We start from the raw sequence: 17,559 nt of genomic DNA on the forward strand, positions 1-17,559 counted from the left end.
TAGGCAGCTTCTACCCGAATGCAGTTAATAAGAGGTCCGCTGCACTGCGCTGCTGCAGTTGCACTCAAATTGTTAACGTGCAGGCTAAATCGGATCCTGACTCACCTTGTTAGGTATTATTTGAATAATCCCGTATGAAAGGCCGTCATGCAATTAAATTTTCTGCATGATGATTTAGACCCAATTCCACACTGTTTTTTTTTCAGATTTTCGGTAAGTACTTTGAGTAAAAGCTTGTATTTTATTTCATTTATTTATTTATGATCGGGTCAGATAGCATGCGCAGTTCAACATTGAGGGAGCATATCGAGAATGAGTATGAACAGTTTTCCCCATGAATATCGAAAAATATATGGAGCTCAAAGAACACTATTCGGAGCTACCAGCTGCGACGGCTTTCCTATTGAAATAATACTTCGTCACATGATTGCAAATTGACCAATCGTTTATCTAGCATACTGACTGATGAATATTTCTAAGAGGGATATAAATAAATATAACATGAATAAACCTCAAAAACATTCTGTAACTGGAGGAAGTTCCATTGAAAGTTTTATTCATAGAAGAAAATCCTCCCCATTTTCATGAAGATTGTTAAATATTGCATGAACAATCAAGAAGCTTGAAATTCAGAACAATGTATACTTATAAAACAAACATTACTCGTTATCTCTTGGCTGTGTAAAAGTGTAGAACTATTGGTTGTCAATTTTACAATTTAGAGTAACTGTATTAAGTCTATGGCAGACTATAAATAAATATTTACAATCATGTATTGATTAATAGCAAACACTGACAGCATGATTTATTACAAATCATGTGTAAATATCAATTCTACTGACCTAAATCAGACACACAGTTCACCAAATAATCAGTAAAAAGCATTGGCATCTGCATGCATACTCAGAATCTAACTGCACTGAGAAGACAATCAATTGTACACATTGACATTCTGATTATATCAAATTGTAAATATTGACTGTCTCATTTCAAGAAATAAGACTTTAGATATGCATATATATATGATAAATTGCTTATAATAATGCGCTTATCACATCAAAACGACGCAAGTGATCTACATTACACATGTAGATTATTACCCCGTTCACTGGATTCTGGCTTGCCCGAATACAGTGCATGCACACTCTCCACTCCCTGGGGAATATTCAAGCAATGGGCAGTCATGATGCTCAAATTGTTAGAAGCCAACATTGACATTCACATCCTAACGGGTACCCATTTAACACCTGGGTGGAGAGTGGCTAATTGTGAATTGATGCCTTGACATCAGACACGAGTGCCTCGGTGGGATATGAACACACGACCCTCTGATTTGAAGGCAAGAGTCAGAACCACTTTACTATGACACTTCCCCATGTTATATAATAACTGGTACTCACAAGGATCATTACGAGGCTCTACACCGGGAATGGGTTTGGTGATCATGTATTGATGCTTGACACTATGTAGAGGAACCCTGACTATAGGATCACTCTTCAATCCTATATCCCGAGCCCACTGTAATCAAACATACAAAAATAAACATGTTAATCAGTCTAATTACAGGGTGAATACAATGGAAATTGTACCAAGACGAATGGGTAATTTGTGCAACCCGCTCTACGGGCAGAAGGCTAGATTACCTGGCACATGAACGAAATTCTTGGCAAACCCTTTTTCTGGTTAAGCTGACAAGACATGCAACTTCTTACTATAGCAGCAAATTGCATGAAACATAATTCAAGTTCTTAAGTTAAAGTATGAACAAAAACGGGATGGATCTACATGTATGACTGAAGATGATGAAGTATGCAATGGCCCCTTTATTTAAACAGTGGTATGAAAAAAGGCAATCTTATTACCATTATATGATTTTTGTATACGCTGATAAATCAAGCGGTGATTTTAATTTCATGAACTTGGGGAACCTATTGCAAAAATTCTGCACCTTGGTACCAATGGCTATTGTTATAAATACACTAATGTGAATAAAAAACATATAATCAATATGCTAAATAAGTTGAAAATCAAACGAATCAAAAATACACATGGGTTATACAGTCTGAATAAGACTATAGGGTGAACAAAAAGTTGATTAAACAGTAGAAATAAGACTACAGGATAACACAACAAAATGTTGCTCATACAGTACAGATAAGCCTACATGTAACCAGGCAAATTGTTGTTGCTTATACAGTAGAAAGCATACTACAATATAATGAAACACAGTCAAGAAGATATTCTTTACTGTACCTGACCTCCACAGTTAACAAAGTATTCACATTTGACTGTGCCATGCGATGTCTCCACAGCAGATACTCGACCGTTCTCACTCTTTATTTTGCTAACTTGAACACCCTCAATGATACTAACACCTAAAAAAAAGAATAACATCATATTTACCCAGGGTAGCAACTTCAGTTAAACTTTCTCCCAACAGGCCCTGCTTAACATGATAATGTTATTACCCTAGCTGGGCTGCCTAGGCGCTCAAGCATTTGAGGAATGGAGAGTGGTAAATGTAGATAAATGCCTTGCTGTGCTGCAGTGAGATTTGAACCCCAAACCTTGTGGTTCATAGTCTGAGACTTATCCACTCGTCCACAAGAGTAATATGTCGATGCTCTCATAAGTCTTTAGGTGTTACCCCAAGATGTGAATTTCATAAAACATATGCAACTTACATTCATGATCACCTAGAGTGAGAACTGAAAACTGAAAAATATTACAACTGAATAATGAAATCCTAAGCACAAGAGCAACGAGTACGAATTTAAAGGAAAAATTAACAAAACTGCAGGAGCCAGCTATCACTAGGAAAATGCTTGACTGAATAGCAACCAATGCTGGTGCACGAGAAATTGATGATAACCAACATTTACAAAGCACCATTTATCCGTAAAAACAGATTCAAAGTCATTGTTTCTTACCGTTAAGCCTTGCTCCTTTGGCCAAAGCCATGACCGTGTTAGGGGCATCTGTTCTGCCATCTTTAGGCGAATATAGGCCACCAACAATGTCGGTTGTTCTAACGTAAGGAAGTAACTTCTCAATCTCGGAAGGAGTCACCATCTCACATTCACTTCCAATCTCTCTGAGTGTAAACAAAAAAATATATATATGATTGATATTTTGATATACAATAATAACAACAATAATAATAACATTTACTAATACATGTATGACTAGTTATAAAATTATCATCATTAATAATAATAATACATGTAATATGCAGCATTTATGATAATAATATCATGTTTCTAAGTGCTGTATACTATTACCCTGGCTTTGGCAAGGCTACTGCCATCAGGCACTTGAGCATTCAAGGAATTTCTTTCTACACCTGGGTGGAGAGTGGCATATGTAGATATTAGTGCCCTGCCAAAAGATGCAAGTGCTGTGCAGGGGCCGCAGAATGGTTTTCAAAAGGGGGGGGGGGGCTGAGCCAAAAGTGGGGAGGGGGCTAACCATGCAAAAAATCACAATCATATGGTCATTTTTACGTTTTTGTACACAGTTTGGAAAAAAACTTGGGGGGGGGGGGGCTGAAGCTGCGGCCCTTGCTGTGGTGGCATTCAATCATAACTGCATTAACCCAGCTTACCTTTCTCTTGCCTGCAACCTCTTATATGAGATCAAACGATCTTGTGTTTGAGCAAGCATGACTGCCCCGGTTACACGAAAGCCTGTCAAACAGGAAAGACAATGTTTTAAGATGATATGGGAGATGATTCGTCATGCGGTTCCTCCTGAAAACACTTCTGGGGCCTATAACAGAAAGAGTTGCAATCCTGGGGGAGGAGGAGGGAGGAGAGGGGGAGGAAGCCCTCAGATTTGGAATAGGTACATATGTAGGAGTGTGTTCCCTCAAAATCAGAAATACACTTCAGAATGTTAACTAGAGATGCTCGGACGGGTCGCGCAGCCGAGCACATGTATCCCCTGAAGGCCCGAACCCACCGCGTCATCCGTCATTGCAAAATATAGAGGTCACACAGAAATTTGACAAATAAATACAATTATCATGGTGACAATGACCCTAGCATGCAGGTCCCCCAAGCCTATCTATCATCCCAGTGTGGTTGAAAAGTGACTTATAATTGCGGAGAAAGAGAGTCTTGCATGTAAACTTTAATGTCGACCTGAAAATGTCCTTTAACCTTACCATGTGACCTCCGACTGCAGCATAACATGCAGGTACCCCAAATCCATCTACCATCAAAGTTTGGTTGAAAAGTGACTTACGGTTGCGGAGTTAGGTGTCATAAGAGAGTCTTGCATGTAAACTTTAACGATGACCTGAAAATGACCTTTGACCTTACCATGTGACCTATGACTGCAGCATAACATGCAGGTACCCCAAATCCATCTACCATCCAAGTTCGGTTGAAAAGTGACTAACGGTTGCGGAGTTAGGTGTCATAAGAGAGCCTTGCATGTAAACTTTAATGTTGACCTGTTGCCATGGCAACAATGTCTCCACCCACACCAAAATCGATAGGCGGCTTTGCTATACCATACTCAACTTTCATGCCAAATTTGAAGATAAACGGAGAATAAATACAGCTGAAAGAGCGCTCAAAAGGAAATCTCTGCAGCGGCGGACGCAGCGCGACGAAGCATAGTATCCTCCGAAATCTGTTCGGGGGATACAAATACGGGGATTACGAAATAAAAAGTTTGATGGCACTCTGCAAATGGGGGTCTCGGGAAATGCCGCCTGAAACGATGGACTTAGGAATTGGAAAGAACGGGTTGAGCAATGAAAGAGGGTGAAAATTATATGCTCAAGGCAGCTGGCAAGGTATGAAAAGGTAGTCTTATGGGCTGCAGATGCCCATTCTGTCATTTGTGAGTGCCAAATAATCAGCATCCACTCCTTGTTTTGCATCAATTCATCGAACAGATTACAATAAAGGAACAGTAGAAGATTAATTCATGCATTTTATACATTGGATAACAAAGAGAGCCTTGATACTGGCTCGAGAAAGTAGACAGATGCAAATGAACAAGAGCATAGATTAAATACCCAAAGAGTTATAACAAAGACGAAGATATTTAAATACCTGTATCAATATCTGTTTCTTCCTTGAGACTTTCATAAAGTTCAGCACTCCATCTTGATATCTGACTCAGTGTTGAATTGCTCTTTAACAAGCCTACTAGCCCAACAGAATGCCAGGTTGTCCCACATGTCAAACTATAAAATATAATCACACACACATGGAGGAATCTCGGCATAAAAAAAAGTTTATTAAAACTTAAACAGGGTAGTTCCCTGTGGTTTGTTATAAAATTTCAAAATATTTGTGTATATTATATTAATTACATTTTTTATGCATTATAAATCTATAATATAGGCATATATATATACCTTATTTATTACTCAATGTTAAGATTATTTCATTAAATGCAAAAAGGTTTGTATCACCTTTCATGCTAGTTTTCTTGCCTATACAAGATCTACATTTTATGAATTAAAACTGTTAAATATACATGTACATGTACATGATTTGAATATTTTCAATACTGCTATTTTAATTTATTAAAATATTTAAAAACGGGTGTACATTTATTAGGCCGTGTGCAGAACGATCAAAAGTGGTTTAGTTTTTAACTTTGTTTCAGTGACCTTGAAGTGTACTGAAAAACCAAAGCAAAATATGTTAATTTGGAGATGGCTTATTCCTGCAGTCAACTCGCTGCAGTTTATTAACAAAATATGTAATTTAGACCTCCGGTGTCATCATGATGCCTAATTATTTTACGAGCCACACATTTAGCCATACGCACTGCAATAGCACAGCGGGGAAATGCGAGCGCCACAGTCAAACTACGAGTCGAGCTTGGTCAGTATTAAACATTATTATTATTTTTACACGTACTATAATATATCTCTAGAGATCTCTGTGGATGTCTACAATTTTCTCAACTGTTTTTGGTAAATTTTATGATATTATTATTGAATATTCATATATTTCAATGATTTACAACTAAAGGTAGGTGATTGACGTCCAAAGAGATTTCCAGGGATACGTTATACTGGGTGTAGAAATAATAATACTGTTTAATACTGACTGAAATCGACTCAAAGTTCGACTGAAGCGCTCGCATTTCCCCGCTGTGTTATTGAAGTGCGCATGGCTAAATGTGCGGCTCGTACAATAATTAGGCAGCATGATGAAACCGGAGTTCTGAATTACATATTTTGCTAACTGCAGCGAGTTGACTGTGGGATCAAGACATTTTCCAGTTATTATGTTTTTCTTTGTTTTTTAAATGTATAAAAAATACCTCAGGTTTCAACTGAAACGTTTTGAAACGAAAAATACCTTGGCCCAAGGTCTATACAAGTCACATACAAAAAATCACTTTGACTTCTGAAATAACTTCTTATGACATCTGACACCAGAAGGACAAAAATGAAGAATTCTCCATCAGAAGAAATGAAATCAAGTCCTTCATTAAACGCTTTTAAAAGAATTACAAGAAAATTACATGCAAATTATCAGGCTCATTTTTACTTTGGTTATGTTATATTTGGTTAGGGTTTGTAGGGTTTTGTTCAATTAAAATATTTCAAATCCATTTACACTCTTTTTCATATTTTCTTGTATATTATTTGTTTTTTATTGTTTGTATATTGGTGGCAGCATTTGATAATAAGACTTCAATGCTCTTCCCAGCTGCCTCATCATTCTGTATTGTATTTTTTTTTACCTTGTAATTGTTTTCAATTTTGAATGAAATAAAATTGAAATTGAACTGAGTATTAATGCCTCAGTGAGTTCTCTTTTAAAAGCCCAATAGTAATTTGGTCTTCAAAAAGTAAAATCAGGTGACCAGAAATTGTACAGGTGAGGACAACTTTCCACAGGTTGTGTTTGGTTTTCTCATAAGTACATATTTTCCTAGGGCAATAGTGAAAATACAACACAGCATAATATTATGTCCTCAACAAAGAAAATTTGATTTGAAATAATCTCTTTTAAATATACATAAAAAACACAGTTTAGTCATTTTGTAGCAAATGGAAGAGCAGTCCCAATCTTACATCACTATGACATCACCACTGTGGCCATTTTGAAGTTTCAATAGGTATAGGGATTACAACAAAATGAAAGCTTTCAACAATTCATGTTTTCTCATTGTTTGTCCTATATCGTTTTAACTTTCACAATATACGTCCACTTGTCTGAATTATTTTTCGTTAAAATTAGGCTTGCCTTTCCCTTCAAATTTTAATTCTATAAATTGCCATATTATGATACAAGATGACTACAAATATTTTTTCTTGTTTAAATATGAATAAAACAATGATACATTGTACTAGAAATGCCAGGTAAATAGTAATCATTTTCAGGGGCTGCATTTTAAAACGCAACTGTCTATATATGCAAAATTAGATAAGTTTTAACATTGCGGTGGATGGAGATTTTCTTGGGCTTTTTTTTTCGATTTTCCAAGAATCTTTCAAACAATTTGGGAGCGAAATCGCCCCAAATCCCTCTGTAAAGTATTTTCCCCCTGAGAATGGTCATGGAAGTTACCTACCTTCCTTGCTCAAGAAGTAGAACATCATTCCATCCAAGTTTAGCCAGGTGATATGCAATGGAGGTCCCAGCCACTCCTCCACCACAAATCACTACTTTGGCCCTATCCGGTAAATCAACCGATGGGGAAGATTGAGTGCTGGCAAGACGGGTGGCGGAGGGGTAGAACATCCGATGGGAAGCACTCCAGATGGGTATAAGCCTCTGGATGGGTACAGACCCACCCTTTAATAGATTCTGCATTGTTCTAGCAAATAGAAAAAAAGGGAAGGATCAAGTCAAAATAATGATTTCTATGAAACAAGAAATTATCACATAAATCATAACTTTCAATATCCTATTACATACATGTACATGTACTGCTTGACACTTTTAAAACAGTTTTAAAAGTTTATAATCATTTTCAACTGAACGGAATTAAAAAGTTTGTATGATGATATAAAAATATTTATATTAATTTGAATAAATTGCAAATATCTTTTGGATTGAATGATTCAAATCAATATAATTTTGCCCAAATAAAGTGAAGTTTCATCTTTACAACTGAAAAAAATCACATCCAAATACCAGACAAGATAAATAACTACATATATTACCTTATAATAAGATACCTAAGCCGAGGCTCAACACAAATATCATTGATTAAAAAAACTTACAGAGTTGTTGCAACTTTAAAGCACAGCTTGTCTACAGAATGACTGCATGTAAGATCAAAATAATATTAAATAAGATTTCATAAAGCACGCCCAGTTTTGGTTTAGTGGTTTCACAGCACTTGCAATGATTAACGGATTTGAAATATTCAACCCTGGAGCAGCAGTTCCCAGTACATGCACACATTGAACCAAGACAAAAGTTCATATACCAATTCTATTGACAATTGTCCCAGGGACAGAGATTTATTACACTTTGAACTGGGTAAATATTTTCCTGTGTATACACCACATGCTTCCTTATTGGATCAAGGTGATACACTTAATATGTGGCCAAGTATAGAGCAAAGTTCATTTCATTTATGACCATATTCAATTCAAAACAAACATAATCATCAAATCACAAACAAGAATAAAAACATATATATCACATACAGAAAAAAATATAAAAATGGAAAGAAAGTGAGAGAAGGCCAATAGGCCATTTTACATACATATTAAAAACTACATAACAAATTGAAATATGGCCGGTGGAAACACCGAAAGCCACAAGGGCTTATCAAGGGTATTTCCATACAATTGAGAAAGCAATTTAAACTATTTTACTGAAAGAGAAAGAGAAGAGAGAGAATGAGAAAAGATTGTAAAGGAAATGAAAATGAGATTGCATAGTAGACTGAAGAAGAGATTCAATTTCAATTCAATTCAATTATTTATTCAACCATCGAAAGGATAAAAACAGTACAATACACGGTATTAACAAAGTATCAGAAAACAAACAAACAAACAAATAGATGGTATGGACTTGCATATTTGAGGAGAAAACATATTGCTCAAACTCTGTGAACTTTGAATGGCTATCATAATGTTGAGTTATTGATTGGATTCTATGTTGTTCTAGCTTAAATACATGTATGCTGCATTACATTAAAAAATTGGTGTTTTTTTTTCATTAGTTACAACTTAAAACATAAACCCAAATCCGGTTACGTAGTGACGGTAACAGAGTGACATCTGAAATATTCACCCACAGGCAACGTAAAATGAACTTATATTTTAAAATTTTCTTTTGATATGATGTAAAATGATGACCCTCAGATTATCCAAAAGAAAATTTTACAAAACAAGCAATATTTTTCTGTTGAATTGACATTAAGTAAAAATCAAAATATATAATCCCATGTATAGAATTTTTTGTATGGTTTGGATTCTCCTATAAGGAGATGCGTAAGGAAAAAAAATTGTTGCTCATTATGTTCCCCTTTTGTATTTATGAAATCCCATGAGTTTTGATAGAAAAATTTGATCCAGATTTGAAATAGAGCCAATATGAATTTTTGGAAAATGTCCACTTTTGCTCGGAATGGTTTAATGGCTTGACGCCGATCGCTAATCGAATAGCAAAATTTGCACTGTTCAAATGTTCGGCAGATCCAGATTATGATATTGGGATAACTCGAATACTCAAGTAATAGTAACAAATGACAAGATAACAATGATGACAACAGTTTTTGAATACTTGATACGGGTTTAAAAATGATGTTACCGAGGTAATTTGTCAAAAATAAACAATGATTGCATCACATTCACAGTTAAACACCCACCAGAAAGAGCTCTGAAAATGTCAATCCCACCCGGCTTTTTGCCCTTGATACACAAAAAATAAGTCATCGTCTGCATGCTCATAACAGAAAGTAAACACAATACTAGGTCACTTGAGCAGATAAGACCTTCGATAGCCAATTAAAGTTTTGGGGAAATAAAGAAGCCATGTGCTTTCCCTTATAAGGAAAGGTCATGACTTAAAGGGATGGTCCAGGCTAAAAATATTTATATAGATATGAATAGAGTAAAATTCACAAAGCAAAATTCTGAAAATTTCTACAAAATCGGATAACAAATAATGAAGTTATTGAATTTTAAGTTTATAAATATTTTGTGAAAACAGTTGTACAGGGTTGCAAAGGGTCATGAATATTCTTTAGGTGGGCTGATGATGTCACATCCCCATTTTCTTTGTTCTTCTGTTATTACATGAAATCATAAATGTTTAAGTTTTTCATAAATGTTTATATGATATGTGTCTCCGTTTTGATGAAATAAGTTGCAGCAATAAATAACTAATGCACTTTATCAGTCGTCAATCCAATTGTTTTTAATGCACTTGGTAGAGAAATTCTAAATAAACCTAATTACATATACCTAATAAAATACAAAAGAACAAGTGGGGATATGACATCATCAGCCAACCTAATGAATATTCATGACTACAAGGCTAGAACTGTTTCACCGGAATAATGCAAAATTGCAAATCTTTAAAATTCAATAACTTTGATATTTCTTATCCCATTTTGATCAATTTTTCAGCATTTTGCTCTGTGAATTTTACTCTATTTATTGAGATACAAAAATATCTCCAGCCTGGACCACAGTTATACTTTAAGAAATAAATTGACCCCTCCCCATCTGTGTGTGTATAAGAGAGAGAAAGAGAAAGATAGGGGGTGGGAGCCAAAGAATTCCTTTCATGTTTCACAACAGTGCAACCCCTTTTATATCCCCCTCCCCCTCACACAATCAAAACAACATTCCAACATCACGCCATGTATAACTGGGTCAATTTTGGGAGACTAGTCAACTAAGTACCGTTGATGGCGGTAATTTGTTAAACTTGATCCCTTCCCTTCATCATGGACTTGTCCTGTAGACATTCTTGTTTCTTCCCACTTTGTACTCATGTATTACCTTGTAATTTCATTTTCTTACAAATTAAATGGCAAATAAATTAAAATGATAATTCAATCATCAAACACTACAGATCAATTTAAGAAATTACTAAAAACATAGATTTGTCAATTCCTTTTGATCTCTTTTGCATCTGCATTGTGCAGAGCTACCAAGTCTCACGCATTGTGCGTGAGACTCACGCATTCAGGGTCCGTCTCACGATCTCACGCATGGCACCCATTTTTCTCACGCATCGGGACCCAACAGAAAAAAAGAGAAAAAGTAGCATTATTCACCAGATTATACGACTGGCCGACCGCCTTCGCGTCTAGCCCGGCATGCGAGACGAATCGAGAGTGCAGTCAGCGCACAGCTAGTACGTGATACGATGAATTGCATACGTGCATTGCATGGTTTTGAAGCCCAAAGCTCATGACTTTTCGCAACGTACGAGTGTAAGTACTGGTCGCACGCGCACAGAGCTAAGACGTCGAGTCATGAAAATCTCACGCATAAAATTTTTTTGAACTTGGCATCTCTGATTGTGTTTATGTATTTTTGTTGTTTTAAGTTTGTAAATGCTATGATACAGTATACAAATGATGCATGCACATGAGTTCATTATGCGATATATCCTCACTTGAGTTGAGGTTCTGTTCAATCTATAACACAAAGCCGTTAGGCTCAGTGCAATGGATTAAACACAGCCTCAACGAGAGTGGATAGGTCGCATAATGGACGAATGAAGACATGCATCCTATGGTTTACAAAATCTAGATCATGTTATTTGACAAAATAGATGGAAAAAAAATAGAAGATGGAATTGAAATTTGTCTTTGTTTGGCAACTCATTTTCTCTTAAACATGATTACTTTCTCCATGTATGAAAGCAGTTAATTGCTTCCATTCTTTTGTGATGCGCTTTGATTCTCGCGAATAGATACAAATACAATGTACTGTATTTAATGCCTTCAGAGTTTTACACTGTATGGTAAGAGGTCCTAATGAAACAAGGACCCTAAAAGCTATACACAACTCATTGTGCATTAATTTATTTTAAGGCAATGTGCAGAGTGACAATGTTATTTGACAAAATAGATGGAAAAAAAAGATGGAATTGAAATTTGTCTTTGTTTGGTAACTCATTTTCTCTGACATGATTATTTTCTCCATGTCACGTACGTGCACGAGCCATAGACCCAACGTCAGCTTAAAGGGCGACGCCATATTGCCAGATTCTGGCCAGATTTGGCGCGCGCCCTCACCCGGCTAACGTTGAGCGCCATTCATCTATACACTAATTCCTCTTGATTACTATTGATAAAAACCTCGTTCAAATTTTTCCGGAATTATTATGAATAAGCGATTGATGTTTTTCCATTAATCAAATATCCGTTATTATACCCATATTTTTGTGATATTTATAACATTTTTATTTTAATCACAATTTCAGTCCAAACGCGGGTCAGTTTTTGAGAACCCACGTTGTTAGTGCATGCCCACGTATGGCCTTACGCGTATTGAACGGAATGATGTTGGGTCGAACACCAGAATATTGTTGTGATTGTTTGTTCCGTGTTTGTTGGGGATGAAGCTATGATGGCGACCAGTCACGTTTGACAGTATCGCCAAATCGTTAAGATTAACTAATTAAGGTCAGGTGAGACAAGAGAAATGAGCAAGGCACTTTATGGGGGGGGGGGGGAGGGAGAGAGAGAGAGGGGGGGGGGTTAAGAGGACCCAGTGGGGATACAGTTTCATCATCAGTGCAGGGCGTCGATGAACAACTTAATTTTTTTTCTTCAAAATGTGGAAAGTGACAGAAAAATCAGAAAAAGGTTAATTGGTTCTTATTTTTTGAAAAAAACCCCAGAATTTATCAAGATTGCTGTTTATTCTTCATGTTGTTGTAGAATTTAATAAAGTATAATTCTTTCAAAAAACTCAAATTGTGATTAATCGTATTGGATTTATTTCACTCTTTTCTTTCGCCTTGTTTTTTTTCTTCCAAAAATCAGGGAGATGAAAAATATGAGAGCTAGGACGTAAACATATGGACTCCGTAACACAAAGGTTTACGATGAATAGCAAAAATGAAAGAACGCTTCTGATTGGTTCTTAGTCAGTATTTTGCGACAAATGCACGTGTAACATTGATCTTGATTAGCCAATTCATTTAGAGATTGATCGCTAATCTTTGTGTTACGGAGCCATGGTGAAGTTATGACGTTGGAGAGGGCGCAGCCCCATGCACTTGCAGATCCAGATTGATTTTCATGGGGGACACTTAGAGTGCCCCTATATTTCTTCAGTATTATTTTTACACGCAAAAAAGTCAAAGAAGACATCATGCCACTCATGCCACCGACAGCTGCCTCGTCAAAGGGGGGCGGTCAATTATTTTGATTTTTTTTTCATTTTGTCCTCGATAGGGAAGCGGGGGGGGGGGGGGGGGGTCAATTCATTTTATATACATTTATATTGTGTTTATATATGGGAGGGGGTCTGCTACTGAGCATGTTTTTACAAGGGCTTAATATAACAGAAATGGCACGATTTAACACAATAAAATGTATCATGGAGGTTTATACTAAATTAATACATAATTAATAATTGTTTTAATTGAAAATGAAAATAATGAAGGCACCCATACATGTAGATCTTAAAAATATCTCATAAATACAGGCCTAAACCTGTATGAAGTTGAACAGGCATAAAGTATAAATGTTTAGCTATAGCTGAATTGATCCCGCAACCAAATAATGTTGGCATAAACTAGCTGTTATATCAGTGGCGTAACGACATGAACGAGCGAAAAAAAATTGGGGGTTATACACGATATGGCGTATCGATCAGGCAAAATTTAAAAAGAATTTAGTAAGTTGCAACCGACATGAGCATAATTTTGATGTTTTGGTAACAAAAATCCAATTGAACAAGTTCACAAGATTCTCTTTCTTTTTCCTCTTTTTTTCTGAATTGGGGGCATATGCACGACCCCCCCCCCCATTAAATTATAAAGCACCACTCTGTTCTGCCACTGTCTAAAATTGGATTTAATCTTTTAGAATTTTAATCTCTTATCTAATTAATCTAAAGGGATAAGAGTAAGACAAAAATAGTTGCAGATTACTTATTTCAAAGTATTTTTACTTAACTCCCCAACTCTGCTCTTGCTGCACTGCACGTAACGGCCCTCCACCAAATTGCCAGGCCGACTCGCCCCGTGAGCAAGTGACCGCGTTCGCGTAAGTTCACCGAAGCCATGACTAAATTCTGACCATAAACATCACCTAACTAATCACTCTCTGACAATATTTCAAAGTGTATTTTATTACAGTCGATCCTTTGGGCCATTAAACGATAATATTTTCAATGTTATCATGACAAATAATTTTAATGAGATAGTGGCATTGTAGAAAAAACAAATTTATAAGCACGAAATGGCACCAGATATATCATCAAACATACAGCGCAGCGTTCGGGACTGGTGAGTGGGACGGCTCGCTTGGTGTTTTCGCCCCAACGAATTCGGCGAAAACGTTACCATTGCGCCGTGCGAATGTTAAATCTGCGGCTCTCAATCAGAGACTTGAATGTCTCTTTTTGCATTATCGAAAATAAATCATAGACTTTGTTTGATTTATTTACAAGTAAGTTGCATATCCGTCGTGATAATTAGGAAAATCCATGATGTCTTCTTCTAATTCTGTAAAAACTATGTCTTGAAAATGCCTATGTCAGAAAATTGCCGGAAATCGTAAAAACTTGCCTAAAATATCTCTTTTTGAAAGTTCATCCATGGTCTGGAAAAAAATGTTATAACTTTTGTAGACGTATACCGTAAACAAATACATCCTCGATCACTGAAATAAAGTGTTTGCTAAGCTTTTGTAATTCAGGCCATGTTACCATGACAACTTGGGAAAACCCTTATTTTTTCGAAAAAAAACTTTGATTTTAAGGGTCATTTTACAGACATAAAACTAACCCAATTTTGAAGAATTGTGTTTAAATTTCACATAAAATTAAATTATCTATGTTTATACTTTCGTTTATGAATATTCATATTTCTTATAGAATCTTAGTTTTTGATTGGTCAATGTTTCAGTCATGGATAATGACAGAGCGTAAAAAAAATCTGAAAATGCGCATTTTATCGGCAACCAACAAGCAAGATGGCGGAACACATTAAGTTGGCGCTTTGCACGTACGTGTGTCCTTTTCACGATAGGGCACGTTACGTACGTAACGGGATAAGGGTGTCAAAAACACAAATATAATGAAAAAAGGGTAGCTATTTCGCTAGGAAAATTACGTGTTTAGGGTCGAATTTGCGGGGATGATAAAACAAAATTAAAATGTTTTAAAAAGGATGTCCTTTTTGCCCCAACACTTCGTGTTTAGAGTCCGATTTGCGCGAGGTGTAGAAGTTGGGGTCGTACTATACCAAATAGGGTAAAGCCGACGACCGAAGGACCCGTAACAACCGGCGTAACAACTTCTGTACTTGTTTAGGGGTTCATTTCAGGGAATATTTGCCAAGAGTATCGTTTTGTTTCCAATACTTGTTAAGGGTAGGGTTTCACACGCCAATACTTGTTAAGGGGTGCATTTTCAGAATATGGAAATTATGTGTTTAGGGTGCTTTTCGAGACCCCATGGTCGCGCATGGTATCCACTCGTGAATGGAAGTGGCCCCCCGGGATCTGACCAGAAAAGGGTCCCTCGACCGGCTCATTTTAAAAATAAATTGGCGTGTTTGAAGACACCGTCGGGGGGAGCAGATTCATCAACTCAAACAGCAAAATAGCCGTAATCCTTCCGCCAGTCAAAATATAGTCCAAAATTGGTGATATTTCTTCCCAATTAAAGAAAAGGAAGTTCAGTAATTACCAAATATAGAATCAGTGTTAGATGGACAATCATATGCATACACTTTGTCAATCAGCCATATCAAAATAAAAAAAATAGCAATGGGGTTGGCTCGAATGAATATCTAGGGCCTGCCACTAGTGATTAGGCCCGTGAGACCTCCAAGTTCCGGGTTTAAAGAAACCGCGCGTAATGAGCAAGATATTTCAGTTTTAATTTGCCAATCTGTTTTTTTTTAATAGAGATTAGAATTACAATTTTTCATGAATTGAAAAAATATTCACATTAATACTATTATTATTTTTATATCAAAAATACTTTATAGGAAGCCATAATACAAAAAATAATCCTGAAACTACCTGATCAGTATGGGAAATTCGGGCAGAGAGCTATGCCTGTGGCTCGAGCTAGCTAGCTAGTTAGCTGCGAGGATCAGGGGCCGATTGCACGAAAGGGTCTTTCCAAGGACCGTCTTTCGTGTCGCCCATCTTTTATGATACGCTATAGGCGGGTTGTTTCTGAAATTTATGATAAAGAATAAGATTCGTTAGTTTGCTTTTAAATCAAATTGTATACAATTTCATGATATATCACATCATTTTATAAACAAATATGTTGTTTAGTTTAACGGACGAATGAAATATGTTTGCAGATGATTTATTTAAAATGCATTTCACATGGCGCATCATAAAAGATGGGCGACACGAAAGACGGTCCTTGCAAAGACCCTTTCGTGCAATCGGCCCCAGGATCAGATTGAGAGCATCAATACGCAATTCTAGCTCTCACATCACGTACGTGCACGAGCCATAGACCCAACGTCAGCTTAAAGGGCGACGCCATATTGCCAGATTCTGGCCAGATTTGGCGCGCGCCCTCACCCGGCTAACGTTGAGCGCCATTCATCTATACACTAATTCCTCTTGATTACCATTGATAAAAACCTCGTTCAAATCTTTTCCGGAATTATTATGAATAAGCGATTGATGTTTTTCCGTTAATCAAATATCCGTTATTATACCCATATTTTTGTGATATTTATAACATTTTTATTTTAATCACAATTTCAGTCCAAACGCGGGTCAGTTTTTGAGAACCCACGTTGTTTGTGCATGCCCACGTATGGCCTTACGTGTATTGAACGGAATGATGTTGGGTCGAACACCAGAATATTGTTGTGATTGTTTGTTCCGTGTTTGTTGGGGATGAAGCTATGATGGCGACCAGTCACGTTTGACAGTACCGCCAAATCGTTAAGATTAACTAATTAAGGTCAAGGTGAGATAAGAGAAATGAGCAAGGCACTTTATGGGGGGGGGAGGGAGAGAGAGAGAGAGAGGGGGGGGGGGAGTTAAGAGGACCCAGTGGGGATACAGTTTCATCATCAGTGCAGGGCGTCGATGAACAACTTAATTTTTTTTCTTCAAAATGTGGAAAGTGACAGAAAAATCAGAAAAAGGTTAATTGGTTCTTATTTTTTGAAAAAAAACCCAGAATTTATCAAGATTGCTGTTTATTCTTCATCATGGTTGTAGAATTTAATAAAGTATAATTCTTTCAAAAAACTCAAATTGTGATTAATCGTATTGGATTTATTTCACTCTTTTCTTTCGCCTTGTTTTTTTTTCTTCCAAAATCAGGGAGATGAAAAATATGAGAGCTAGGACGTAAACATATGGACTCCGTAACACAAAGGTTTACGATGAATAGCAAAAATGAAAGAACGCTTCTGATTGGTTCTTAGTCAGTAT

At 36.5% G+C, this 17,559-nt stretch overlaps 1 protein-coding gene across 2 annotated transcripts in view; it reads right to left on the reverse strand.

The window, feature by feature from the left end:
* The window catches only part of LOC121407461 (pyruvate dehydrogenase phosphatase regulatory subunit, mitochondrial-like), a 34,612-nt gene that overhangs the window by 13,457 nt on the left and 3,596 nt on the right, over positions 1-17,559 (reverse strand). Inside the window, exons 1-7 of one of the 2 annotated variants that reach the window (XM_041598539.1) lie at positions 8,210-8,399; positions 7,555-7,800; positions 5,067-5,200; positions 3,605-3,686; positions 2,931-3,094; positions 2,254-2,375; positions 1,401-1,518 (exon numbers count right to left, since the gene is read on the reverse strand). In XM_041598539.1, the coding sequence (XP_041454473.1) occupies positions 1,401-1,518; positions 2,254-2,375; positions 2,931-3,094; positions 3,605-3,686; positions 5,067-5,200; positions 7,555-7,796 (862 nt within the window). In that variant the 5' untranslated portion in view covers positions 7,797-7,800; positions 8,210-8,399. Of the gene's footprint in view, positions 1-1,400; positions 1,519-2,253; positions 2,376-2,930; positions 3,095-3,604; positions 3,687-5,066; positions 5,201-7,554; positions 7,801-8,209; positions 8,400-17,559 lie in introns of those variants that run through there. The other variant, XM_041598538.1, reaches the window with a different exon arrangement.

The sequence above is a fragment of the Lytechinus variegatus genome, chromosome 2 (assembly GCF_018143015.1).
Source record: "Lytechinus variegatus isolate NC3 chromosome 2, Lvar_3.0, whole genome shotgun sequence".
NCBI lineage: Eukaryota > Metazoa > Echinodermata > Echinoidea > Temnopleuroida > Toxopneustidae > Lytechinus > Lytechinus variegatus.